The sequence below is a fragment of the Sceloporus undulatus genome, chromosome 3 (assembly GCF_019175285.1).
Source record: "Sceloporus undulatus isolate JIND9_A2432 ecotype Alabama chromosome 3, SceUnd_v1.1, whole genome shotgun sequence".
Lineage (NCBI taxonomy): Eukaryota > Metazoa > Chordata > Lepidosauria > Squamata > Phrynosomatidae > Sceloporus > Sceloporus undulatus.
In genome coordinates, this window is record NC_056524.1 from 217531352 (window position 1) to 217543974 (window position 12623).

General features: G+C 40.6%; 1 protein-coding gene across 1 annotated transcript in view; it reads left to right on the plus strand.

Moving 5' to 3' along the window:
- LOC121926427 (nuclear body protein SP140-like) overlaps positions 1-12623 on the plus strand; it is a 30240-nt gene that overhangs the window by 14816 nt on the left and 2801 nt on the right. The window contains exons 5-10 of the mRNA XM_042459412.1: positions 969-1037; positions 2990-3132; positions 5700-5739; positions 7139-7192; positions 10097-10192; positions 11084-11158. Coding sequence (XP_042315346.1) covers positions 969-1037; positions 2990-3132; positions 5700-5739; positions 7139-7192; positions 10097-10192; positions 11084-11158 — 477 coding nt within the window. The remainder of the gene's footprint in view (positions 1-968; positions 1038-2989; positions 3133-5699; positions 5740-7138; positions 7193-10096; positions 10193-11083; positions 11159-12623) is intronic.

The window sequence follows — 12623 nt, forward strand, 5'->3', positions numbered from 1 at the left end:
CCCAACATTTAATGTGCAGTTAAAAATAGTTAACTGTTAAAAAGGACAAAAGGAAAAAGAGACACCTTTCCTGGATATTAGTAAACATATATGATATAATCATAAAATCTAATTAATACTTGGTGTCTCCCTGGCAATTTATGCCATATCACATTTATACTGACCATGTATTCAGTTAAATGAAATAGTTGTTATTTTTTAGGAAACTAAGCGACTGTACATACCGGCCTTAAGAGGCAGCCTGCAGACGCCTCTCTTTTCACCAGATTGGGGCTGCTCCCAGACCTGGCCTTTCCGCAGTGCAAAAAGGAACTGCAAAAAGTGGCTCCTTTTTACGCAGTGGAAAGGGCGTTGTAGCTACTGGTGGTGTGGCTTTTTGGCACTCCTTTGGTGCTGCGTCCGTTGCGGCAAGGAGACGCAGAGACAAGAATGGGGTTCACAAGCCTCCTCACAAGCTTCCCTCCTGCCAGGTTTCTGGCTGGGCTTTTTATTGTCATCTTGCTTACATTAGTCCGTTATTTGTCTTACAATCATTTGCTAGGTTACGTGCCCTTTTCTGCAGTGGAAGCAGGATGTGAAGACCGGCTAAGTCAGCATGGATTTATCTATCTGATTATGGATAAAGCATTGTCATCTCGAGTGGGGGTCGAAGTCCTATGGTTTGCCAGTAGAACTGCCACGTCTCAATCTTGATGAGCATTGCTATCATGAGAGAGGGTCGCGACCCCACGGTTTTGCCCATGGGGTTGCCACAGCGTCATCTGGACGCAGCACCAGAGGAGTGTCATGATGCTGCCTGCTGTGTGGTGAGGCACATGGTCCCTCACTGGCATGAGGGCAGATTGCATCATGCATCATGCAGATGCCATGCCCCCACTCTGCCCTGATGCCAGCCTTTAACGCCGGTCTGCACAGCCTCTAAGATACTGGAACTGTAACTTGTGCCTTCAACTGTTTGTTTCATCTAGGAAAAAAGACACTGAAAGTCAGCTGTGGAGATGCTACAGGTGTTTTATACACAGAAAAAATGAAAAAAGGTAATTATAATTTTGGAAGAGTACTATTAAATTTCTTCAAGCTATACCAATGACAGGTTAAAATATTTGGGATAGGGAAATTAACTCTTATTAATTTTGTCATATTGTTATGTATTTTTAACCATGTTTTATTGTTTAATTTTATACTTGGGAGAGAGGGTTGGGCCAGGGTCTTGTGGAGCTTGTTGTTTTTATTGTTGTATGTTATATAAACTTTGTTGTTACCCGCCTCAATCCTCAAACCGGAAGAGGCGGGATATAAATAAATATTTATTATTATTATTATTATTATTATTATTATTATTATTATGCAATTAGTATATTGATATAATTTGCATTTGGAAATAACAGAGCATGATCTTATACATGGCTACTCAGAATTAAGTCTCATTGAATTTAATAGGCTTTGGACCTAGGCGCACGTGTGTGTATAAGGTTACAGTCTTTAAAAATTCTCACTTTTCCTAACACAATTTAATTATTGATTTATACATACTCTTCTCTAGCTGATGAATTCAGACTTAAAGCAATTTCATCATTCATCCATCACTTTATTTACATCCCACATTTCTTCCAGGCTATGCAAATTTTACAATTGACTATTTCAGCCAGAGAAAGGGTAATTATGTTTGTGATTGAAGATGCTGATGTCAATTTTTACTAACTTAAAAGCAGCTTACAAAAAGACATGGGTTGCGTCTCACTTATCCAGAATTCCAGAATATTCCAAAATCATCCACATGGGTGGCTGAGATAGTGATGCCTTTGTTTTCTGATGGCTCAATTTACACAATTTCATGCACTTATTAAAAAATATTGTGTACTGTATAACATTACCTTCAGGCTATGTGTATAAGGTGTATATGAAACATAAATGAATTTCATGTTTGCACTTGGGTCCCATCTCCAAGATAACTCGTTATATATGCAAATATTCAAAGCTGAAAAATTCTGAAATTCAAAACTCTTCTGATCCCAAGCATTTTGGATATGGGAGATTCAAACTGTACAATAAACCAGGATATGGTTGAGATTTTAGTACTTTTAAATCCTTCTTAATTCAGAAAAACATATGTGATTTCCTCAGTAACTGTGCTAGATAAATAACATATTCAAAACACATTTTCCTGTTTTCCTTCAACATATTACTGCTTGTGCCTCTGCATCCTGAAATTCTGGACAGATTAGCCACACCATTTTCAAAGAAAGCCAGTTCAAATTCACTTTCTGCCCCACCTAGCAGTTGTGGGTGCCAATACTGTGCACACATTATCGCTATCCTTGTGCAAAATTCAAAGATATAGTCATGTTAGTCTGTAGAATCAGCATGCAAGAGAGATCTTGTAGCACCTTTGAGACTAACTGAAAGGAAGAAGTTGGCAGTCTAGTTCCTCTGATGCATTTGGATGTCCTTGTACATGTGTCTTTTGCAGCCTGCATAAGCATAATATCATTCGCCTGCAGAAGATACTAGAGGATACATAGCTTTGTTACACTGTAAACTTTACATCACATCACCCAGACAAAGCATTTTTCCCCAATCTTTAATTGCTGCCTGGTGGTAGCAGTTTGTAAGTATAAATAAATGTTGTGTTTCAGGCTTAAAGAGCACAGGAGCTTAAGCCATAACTTAAATTTAATTAAGCCCAAATTGTCATGCTTTGCAATACAGTATCAAGCAAAGAAGGTTATACTTGTTCCTTCTTATAAATATTCTGACAGTTTTACATATATACACCACCACAAACATATATAGAGTCAATGGAAAAGTTCAGTACAGGCGCTATTGGCCTAAGAAAACAAACAGGGTAATAGTCTTTATTTTATTTATATCCAAGCACAGAATTCAAGACAGCCTGATGATCTTGTTGGGGTGGCAGGAAATCTTTCATTGCTGAATTTTGCTTAATGAAAGAGACCCCTGATTAAAATGACTACCATATTTGTTACAGGTGTTTCAGAGAAATGTATCAAAGATTCTGATGGAAAATGGTTCACACCATCAGAATTTGAGGTAAAAGGAGGACGTGGGACATGGAAATGCTGGAAGAGAAGTATTCGTTTTAATAGAGTTCCATTAGGAGACTTGATAGAGGTATGTAGATCATTGATAACACCTTTAAATTCCATTAACAACATTAGGGCAGGTTCTTTTTAGGACTTATTCACTTGTATGTACCTCTCTGCACTGTAATATCAGCTTCTGTAGCCCTGCTATTTTTTCTGCAAGTACAGGGCATTTTCAGTGGTAGGTATAAACATTTTTGTTCAGATTCTACTCTTTAGAAAGGAACTGCAAAATTTTAATGCCTTTGAAAATTAAGCTTTTGCTGTCTCTATGCTTTATTTACAATATTTTGACTGTGATGTTTGTCACTGGCCTAAATTTACTTACAGTCCCAATTACAGGAATTTATGTAAGTGTTAATTCATTGGCTCTACTCTGGATGAGGTTATCAACTGGATTTATTCTGAACAGGGTATAAATAATTACAGTAAAGACACCAATATAAAAGTGGATGTATAGGTCATTCTGATACAGTTATACCTCAGTTAACAAAATAGATGTATTCCAGGGTATTGCTTCTTTAAGAGAATATGTGGTACCAGAAGCAGAAATAACATAGACAGAAGAGGGATAGGTTCCTGCAACACAAAAAAGAAGAGCAGCAAGTTATTTCAGCAAACCTTTTATTGAGAAATAACAATGTACACATGTGAACATAACTAGGTCAGGTAAGCCTTGCATAAGTAAACTAAAACCCTTTGAACCTTTCAGAGACCACATGGAGGCCTTTTTCCCAAATGCATCAAGATTCTACTTTTCTTATGATTCCAATTTTGGTGGCCAAACCTATTAATCTGTGCTTTTTAAACATACTGGAGGGTCTGGTGTTCTCCCTCTTTTTTATTTTGTTTTGCTATTCATGCATGTAAAGGAAGGGATGCTTGGGGCAGCTGTTTTTTTTTTTCCTTAAAAAAATTAACCTTTCCTGTTGTAGGCATGCACACATGGCCATCATGGGATCAACTACAGTAGAATCCTACAATAGAATCCTACTTTTCAAGTTCAAGCTTTGTTTACAGCATATGTGTTGCTGCAATCTGACACTGACAGTGTGTTTCTCCAGACCTCTTTCTTCATCGCCCAGTGCTGATAATGCTCAAAAAAAATAATTTTAAAAAGAGGATCAAGAAAGGCAGGGGTTTGGCAGGTATAAAAAAAAACCTTTGTAAAACAGAGCTTCATTTTTAGAGGCATTTTAAACTGCAGTATTTTCTCAATAGTTAAAGGTGAGATGTATATTCTGTAGAGGAAGTTTCACTTACCGTATATGCTCATGTACAAGTCAAAACATTTCTTTCCAAAAATTGACCCAAGAATCTGGGTCAACTTATACATGGGTCAATACAATCAGGAAAGCCCCTACTGTCCCCAATGGCAGCATATGCACATGGCCATGCAGCCACTGAGAACAACAGAGGCTCAAAGCAGGGGATTCAGAGTGGCTTGCAACGTAAAGGACAGATTCAAATAAAATACGGGGGGTGGAAGGGGGGGGGGGGGGGGCTAAGTCAAAGAGATTCACCAGAAACAAGCTGATCATGCAGAATTCCCCCTCCCCCCAAGTTTTACCCTCAAAACCCTTCTTGGCAGGCTGCATGTGTGAGCCCTGCAACAATTGCTTCAAAAGTTGCCAGAGTGCACTCCTGCCACTGCTTCTTCCTCTCCTTGGTGTTGAGAGACGGAGGGAACGACACTTCCAGGGCTGCTTTAAAGCCAGATGGGAGGTGATGACTGGGTGCTAGCATCTGGTTTAAAGCAGTCCCTCCTTCCTCTTCTCCTCAGTGGGGCCTTCCACTCTCCCCTCCACCTTGGCTATCTCTTGGGACACAGCCAAAGTGGGGAGGAGGGTCAAGGAGCCAGCACTGACCCTTCACTCTCCCCTCCACCTTGGCTGTCTCCTGCCATCGAGAAGAAGAAGGAGGGACTGCTTTAAACCAGATGCTGCCACCCAATCATCACCTCCCATGTGGGTTTAAAGCCACCCCAGAAGTGAAGCAACCCCCTTCTCAAGGGAAAGTCCCACCGAGGAAAGGAAGAAGCAGCAGCAGCAGCAGCGCACTCTGGGCACCTTTTGGAACAATTGTTGCAGGGCTCACACGTGGAGCCTACCAAGGAGGGCTTTGAGGGGAGGACTTTGGAGAGGGGAACTCTGTATGATCAGCTTGTCTCTGGTGAGTCTCTTTGACTTATCCCTCCTCCCAATTCCTTCCAACCCCTGTATTTTATTTGTATCCTTCCTTTACGTTGTGAGCCGCTTTGAATCCCCTGCTTTGAGCCCCCCATTGCCTCTAATGGCAGCATGGCTGCCACTATGTTGTACTCTCGACTTATCCATAGGTTACATCAAAATCCCTAACATTTTGACCTCAAAAGCTGCCCTCGACTTATACATGAGGTCAATTCATAGTCGAGGATATGGCAGTATATATAGCAGTAAGGCATATATATGTATGTATATAGATTGTAATAATGTGAAAAAATACGTATAGAAAATAATAGATCTAACTTCTTTAATTCCTTAAATTCTGGTATTTCATGGTATTTTGGAATATCGTGCCTCAGAATAACTCTAATAAACATGGTGTTTCTTTCAGAAAGGAAAACTTCCTAAACCATGCAACCACAGAAAAAAAAAAGGTAATGATTGAAAAAGAAGCTTAAGCTCATGGACTGACTTGCAAATTTACCACGTGATCATAGAAAAGACGCCTTCTCCCTCTTTATATCCGTGGTCATGTCAGACTGGTGATGACTTCTCAGGCATGTCTCCCTACTAAAATCACCCTTCCATATGCCATATTCTCATATTGCTTCTATCAAACCTCCTCTGCCTTATCAGTGTTGTAATATTATAAATATATACGACATTACCCATGTAATGCCCTCAGGCAACTTTTAAGATTTTCTCCTCCATGAATATTAGTTATGGTTGCTTTCCAATCACTCCTTTCCCTTGACAAGTGCCAGGACCTACTCTTCTAATAGTTCTTGGAATTCTGATTAGATTTCTTTCAGTAGCTGTTAGGAATGCATGGGGAAACTGTTGGTGGTCTCTCATGCATCCAAAGAGGCTGTTCCACAGGACCCACTCCCCTAGCTCCAGGCAGGGAAAACTCTTTATCTCTAATCATCTCCTGGCTGAGGCCTGTGAAAGTTTCCATTTTTCAGTGCTGAGCAAAGAAAGTAAACCTCACTGCAACTGATCTGCATGGATCAGCTCAGGATTAGGGGCTGTGAAAAAATGCATGCATGGGTGAAGGCAGATGTAAGAGAGTTGTATGGCAACACCTGCTTTGTGCTTTGCAGGCATGCACCCCCCCCCAGGAGATTCTGGGGTACCAGTCTGGCCCCTTGGAGCTTAACAAAGTCCCCACTTTGTCTTAAAGCAAAAAGGTTATAGGACAGAGAATTCTTCCGTGTAATGTCTGCTCATCCTCTGAAGGGAAAATCCTGTCATATTTTGAATACTCATATTATATCCTTCAGTCCCCTTAGACTATGAAGATCCACTGCACATTGTGGCTGGAAAGAATATTTGTTATTACTCACTTCCCAGCCAAACACTGGTCTCCTGACACTTGGAAAACAGCCAGAAAAAATAAATCTCAGTCAAAAACTTCATGCAGTTTTCACCTAATATCCACATATTCTAGTGATTTCAGAAATTATTTTGCTCAGAGATACATGTGTGTGCATGCGGGGAGTTTGCACAAAATGGTGTTTTTTGCACCTGCCCTGCTGAAACACACAGGTAGGGTGTACATTGTTCGTCCCAACGTCTTCCACTGATAAACCACATGTGTCTTCTGACTCTTTATTGCCCTCCCCCCTTCTTTATGCAGAAAAGCGGAATGGAGAAAAATAGTTACACAATATCCTCTAATAGGTAGCAACATGAGCCCTCTTATATTTGTCATTAACAACTTTTATGGCTACCACAAGTCAAAACCTGTGGTAACTCTGGAGTTATTTGTAGCTGAAAAGCACACCTTACAGAACATAGTGGAATCACTTGTACCTTTTTTTATTTGACAGAGAAAGACTGCTTCAGGGCCAGTTCACCAATCACCACAGTTCCAGTCATCAGGTCAGTGGCAACTTTGGTTAGTTGGTTTACATGTAGGAAACACAGGGCCACATCCCTGTACACAGGGACGTAGCTAGGATTTTAGGAAGGGGGGGGGGGTCCAGACTAAGTGTCACCATTATAATGGGGCTTGGGCGCAGTGGCGCAGCAGCACACACCATTCATTTTTCTAATGGAAGGGGGGGGTCCGGACCCCAAGAACCCCCCCTTGGCTACGTCCCTGCTGTACATGCTACAGCTTTTGGCCAGGAGCTGGAAACTTGCTGCTCTTTGGGATGTTGTTGGATTCCAGCATCCATCAGCCACAGGCAGCCTGCCCAATAATAAGAACTATGCTTCAGTAGTATCTGGAGGGCAACAGGTTACCCTGCAATAAATTATCACATTTTGTTCCACCGACTGACTAAATTAGTGATTTTTGACTGTAAACTCTTTGCATATTTCATTTATATCCCATAGAGGCAGTAAGATTATAAACAGATTGCCTTGTACGGATAGGAAAAGTTGTAAAAATACATCATTTCCAGTATAACCTTGAATGCAAACATACACAGATCAGGACTGTACTATCCAGTTTTGCTTGCTGTTGACACATGCTATCATTGGCTTCAATTTATGGCAGCCTGTGAATGAATTGCTTCCAAGAATCATTCTAGGCATCACTAGCCTTGCAAACTCAGGGCCATGGTTTCCTTGATTGAGTTACTCTATCTGTACGGTGGTAACTGATCCTTTAGTGAAGTAGGTAACTATGGTGAAGCTTAAACAAAGATCTGAATAATGCACACCACTTGGATTCCAACCTTTCTGGATCTATAGGCCATTCTTTTACCCCTGTGATCCTGGAAGGAGGCATACAGACTGGCTAACATGAGAAAATAAATCTGGAGGTGCCCAGAAATACATGTTTTTCTAGGTTTGGAAAAAAGATATTTTTTAAAAAAAATATTAAGCAGTACTGGAGTGGGTACTGTGACTTATTTAAAAGGTGAACTGCAGCTTCCAGAGGCCTTTGGTTGTGGGGAGGCAACTTACCTTTTTTCTTTGTTTTGTCAGGAGGAAAAAGGTAGTCCCAAAGTGTTGCTGGGGGCACAACAGTTTTGCAGCCCACACTATGCCTAGTCCTGCAATAGCCAGTCCCTCCTGTGCAACTCTACCTTTAACGGCTTGAATGCTATGGGCTTTAAAAGTAGTAATCACTGGGATTGTATTCAACTGAACCTTATAGCCTTTCTGTAGTCTCCACTCTGGTCCATCAACAACTTATTCAGAGTTCTGTTGCCAGCTGCCCTACAAACATTCTCCTTTCCCAAAGGCTGCCTCAGACATGCATTTCTTCCTCAGATCAGTTTTGTCTTACCTGTCCATACACTGATTGCTAAAATTCACCCTTCTGACTGCACAATATAAGAGGTTTTATAGGGAAGGAGAAGTGGACAGTCTGGACAAATAACCAAGCGGCTCTGCAGTTTGTTATGAGGCAATACACAGCCTCCTCTGATTGCTGCAGTGACTAAGGATGGCATCTCTCCTCTGGATGCCTGCTTTAGGTTGGTAATGGGCTGGATGAGGGAAAACAAGCTCAAGTTGAATCCAGAGAAAATGGAGGTGCTCGCAATAAGTACCCCAAATCCGGGGACAGAGCTTTATCCTGGATGGGGTCACACTTCCCCTAAAGGACGAAGTTTGCAGTTTGGGAGTACTCCTGGATCCATCTCTACAGTTGTCATCTCAAGTAGATGTGATGGCCAGGAGTGCTTGGTACCAACTTCGGTTGATACGCCAACTGCGTCCCTACCTGGATCGAAAGGACCTTGAAGCAGTGGTACATGCATTGGTAATCTCCTGTTTGGATTTCTGTGATGCGCTCTTGTGATGATGACTTAAATTATCAACACTAAATTTTTTTTAGGTGACAGCAACCTGGGCCTTTTCATCCCACCGCTGCCACCAAATTATGTGATGTACTCCACACCACACTCTACTCCTATGATGGACAACCCCTTTGTGTCCAAAGTTTGGTAGTGTAGTTTGACCGTAAAACACAGGCCAAGTATTTGATCAAACACTAACAAAAGTTTATTGTAAAAATAGAATTGTATAAAGTATCACTAATATCAAGTTGTTATTATAGTGTTTCCTTGTGTTACTTAGTTACATTTGCACTCTTTTATTCTAGACTTAGTAGTGGCTTAGATTTCTTAGGAACCAACTGTTTCCAACAATGTTTTCTTTGTTACTGATACCCTTCACTTTCACATATATTCTTTAACCACCCCAGGACTTCCCTGTCCCTCTTTGGGCAACTCTTATGACTAACTCAGCAACCAAAGCTGTTGTATCCCACAGGATAATAAATAACTGAAACCCTGTTCCAGATTTCAGTTATCTCTTGAGTCTCTCAATTTCAGACTCTCACTATATTACTGTCCCTCACTGGACATAACAGACCCTTCTTGGTCTCAAACCAAACCCTAACTGACTGTTCCCTCTGGAACTCTTGGAACTCTGTCCTCACTTGGTCTTAACTGTTCCCTCAACTGCCAAATCCCAACGGACTCTCCCCTCTATCAGCACATAATTTTTCAAAAGTCCCAACCCACATTCAGTTGCCTGAAAGTTGAACTTTGAGGGTTATGCGTGTATGGCTGCACAGTGCCGTATGAAGTTCAAGACCCTCAAGGAAACATTTTATATGGCAATAGAATGCTTTCATAGGGACCCTCTGCATGCCCACAGGCCACCACATTTTCATAAGTTTAAGGAGCTATGGGAAGCAGCTGGGCAACCAAGCTGGCATGAGAGGTGACCAGCATGCAAGTAAAACATTCCCATGTTTTGGTGTCAAGGGTGGGTTAAAGGTCCATTGTTGCTTTGCTAATTTGTTCCTAATGCCATTTCTAGGTGCTAGGTGGAGGAGGAGAAGGAGGGTGGTGGACACTTCATCTTCCTCCTCTGAAGTCTCATCTGCTGCCTCCCCAGTTGCATCTCCAGAGGAAGGTATTTAGCATGGCTTCTATTGTATGCATATATATACGTAAAATGTAAATACTATATGATTATTATTATTATTATTAACCTTTATTTATATAGCACTGTAAATTTATATGATGAATATATATATGCACATATGTAACAATGATGTATATGTCATATATATATATATATATATATATATATATATATGATGTATAGTGCTTTGTATATAGATATATCTAAAATAACATACGCCTACATAGGATATTTCTACATGTGTGTATCTATATCTAGACTATCATATGCTGACATGAGATTTCTACATATCTATATATATCTATATTTAAATAATCGTATGTGTACATATATTTATACATATTTGTGTGTGTGTGTGTGTGTGTGTGTGTGTGTATATATATATATATATATATACTGTATATGAAGGTATGTATATGTGTATATGTACCTGTATGTGCGTGCATATATATATATATATATTACACACACACACACACACACACAAAACATATAAGCATACTATGCATTTTCCCTGGATAATGATTAACCTTCCATTTTGAAGCCAAGCCCTCCCTTCAGTCCATCTGCCTTGGTCCAGGCCTCGGAGGTAGAGAGGAACTGCTGGACCTCTTACCCTTTCCCGTCACCACTCCCTTCTCCTTCTGTGTCATGTCTTTTTAGATTGTAAGCCTGAGGGCAGGGAACCGTCTAACTAAAAAGATTGCATGTACAGCACTGTGTAAATTTACAGCGCTTCATAAATAAAGGTTAATAATAATAATAATAATGTGTGTGTTTATGTGCATATACATATATGAAATATATGTTTATTTTGTATATGTGTGTGTGTACATAACCAGATAAAATAATAAAATGTTAGCCTGCTTACACAAACAGCTGCAGCGGAGTCAGAGTCAGAGGAGCAATCCAGGACCTCTGCTGCTTCTGCAGGCATGCCACCTCATGCAATAGGTAAGTGTACAGATATGGGCAGGAGGACACAAATGTAGATACATGCATATGGATGTGATTATTTGCACACGTGAGCAAATATCTACATTCTATTATCAATATATATACAGACATATATATATATATAGATATGTGCACTCATGTGCCCTTGTGTGAGTATATATGTACATATGTATGTTGGTATGTGTTGGAGTGGGTGGGAGAGTTAGTTCATACCCGCACAAATATATTTATGAATAACATGCATTCATGGAGGAATCAAACTTGCAGGCAGTTGAAAATAATGGCTGGCAGGAGGGTTTGCAGGCTTCAGTCCTGGTGCTCTAGAGAGGCTAACCTCCTTCTTGATAGCACAGCTGAGCATGGCAGTGAGGCTCATGCAATCCACAAACAGTAGAAATATTAACATTTATTGGGCAGTTGCCCAAAAGCTGAACATTGAGGGTTCTGCGTATACAGCTGAACAGTTCCATATGAAGTTCAAGACCCTCAAGGAAACATTTTAGAGGGCAATGGAGTGCTTTCATGGGGACCCTCCACACACCCACAGGCCACTACATTTCCATAAGTTTAAGGAGCTATGGGAGGCAGCTGGGCAACCAAGCTGGCATGAGAGGCGACCAGCATGCAAGTAAAACATTCTCATAGTTTGCTGTCAAGAGTGTGTTAAAAGTCCATTGTTGCTTTGCTAATTTGTCTCTAATGCCATTTCTAGGTGCTAGGCAGAGGAGGAGGAGGAGGAGGAGGGTGGTGGACACTTCATCTTCCTCCTCTGAAGTCTCACTTGCTGCCTCCCCATCTTCCCCCCCACACTATACCTGCGTCTCCAGAGGAAGGTATTTAGCATGGCTTCTATTGCATTTATATATATATAGACCATGTAGTATTCACACACACAAATGTGAATACTACATGAGCTATCTATCTATCTATCTATGCACATATGTAACTATGATGTATATGTCATATATAGACTATCATATGTCGACACATGCTATTTCTACAAATCTGTATATATACATATATATTTTTTAAACAATCATATGTCTACATATGATATTTATGCGTATTTTTATATATACAGTGCGCCCACATCATGTGCGGGGCAATATTCGCAGTTTTCAGCATGCACTGAAAGCCATACTGGAAGAAGCCTTGGCACACCCCAGAAGGGGTAATGATATCTGCCCCCATGGCGCACGTGCGCTCCACACCATGTGGGCACGAGCATATGCAGCATTCCCCTTATGCAGGGGAGGGGTCCAGAAGAAATCCCTGCGTAAAGGAAGGGCCCACTATATATATAGTGTGTGTGTGTATCTATATATACATATAGATATATATATATATATAAACATGCACACACATACATATATATTCATATATACAGTGGGCCCTTCCTTTACGCAGGGAGAGATCCAACAACCTTCACCAATAATCTCCAACAGCAACTTGCTTAAAAGCA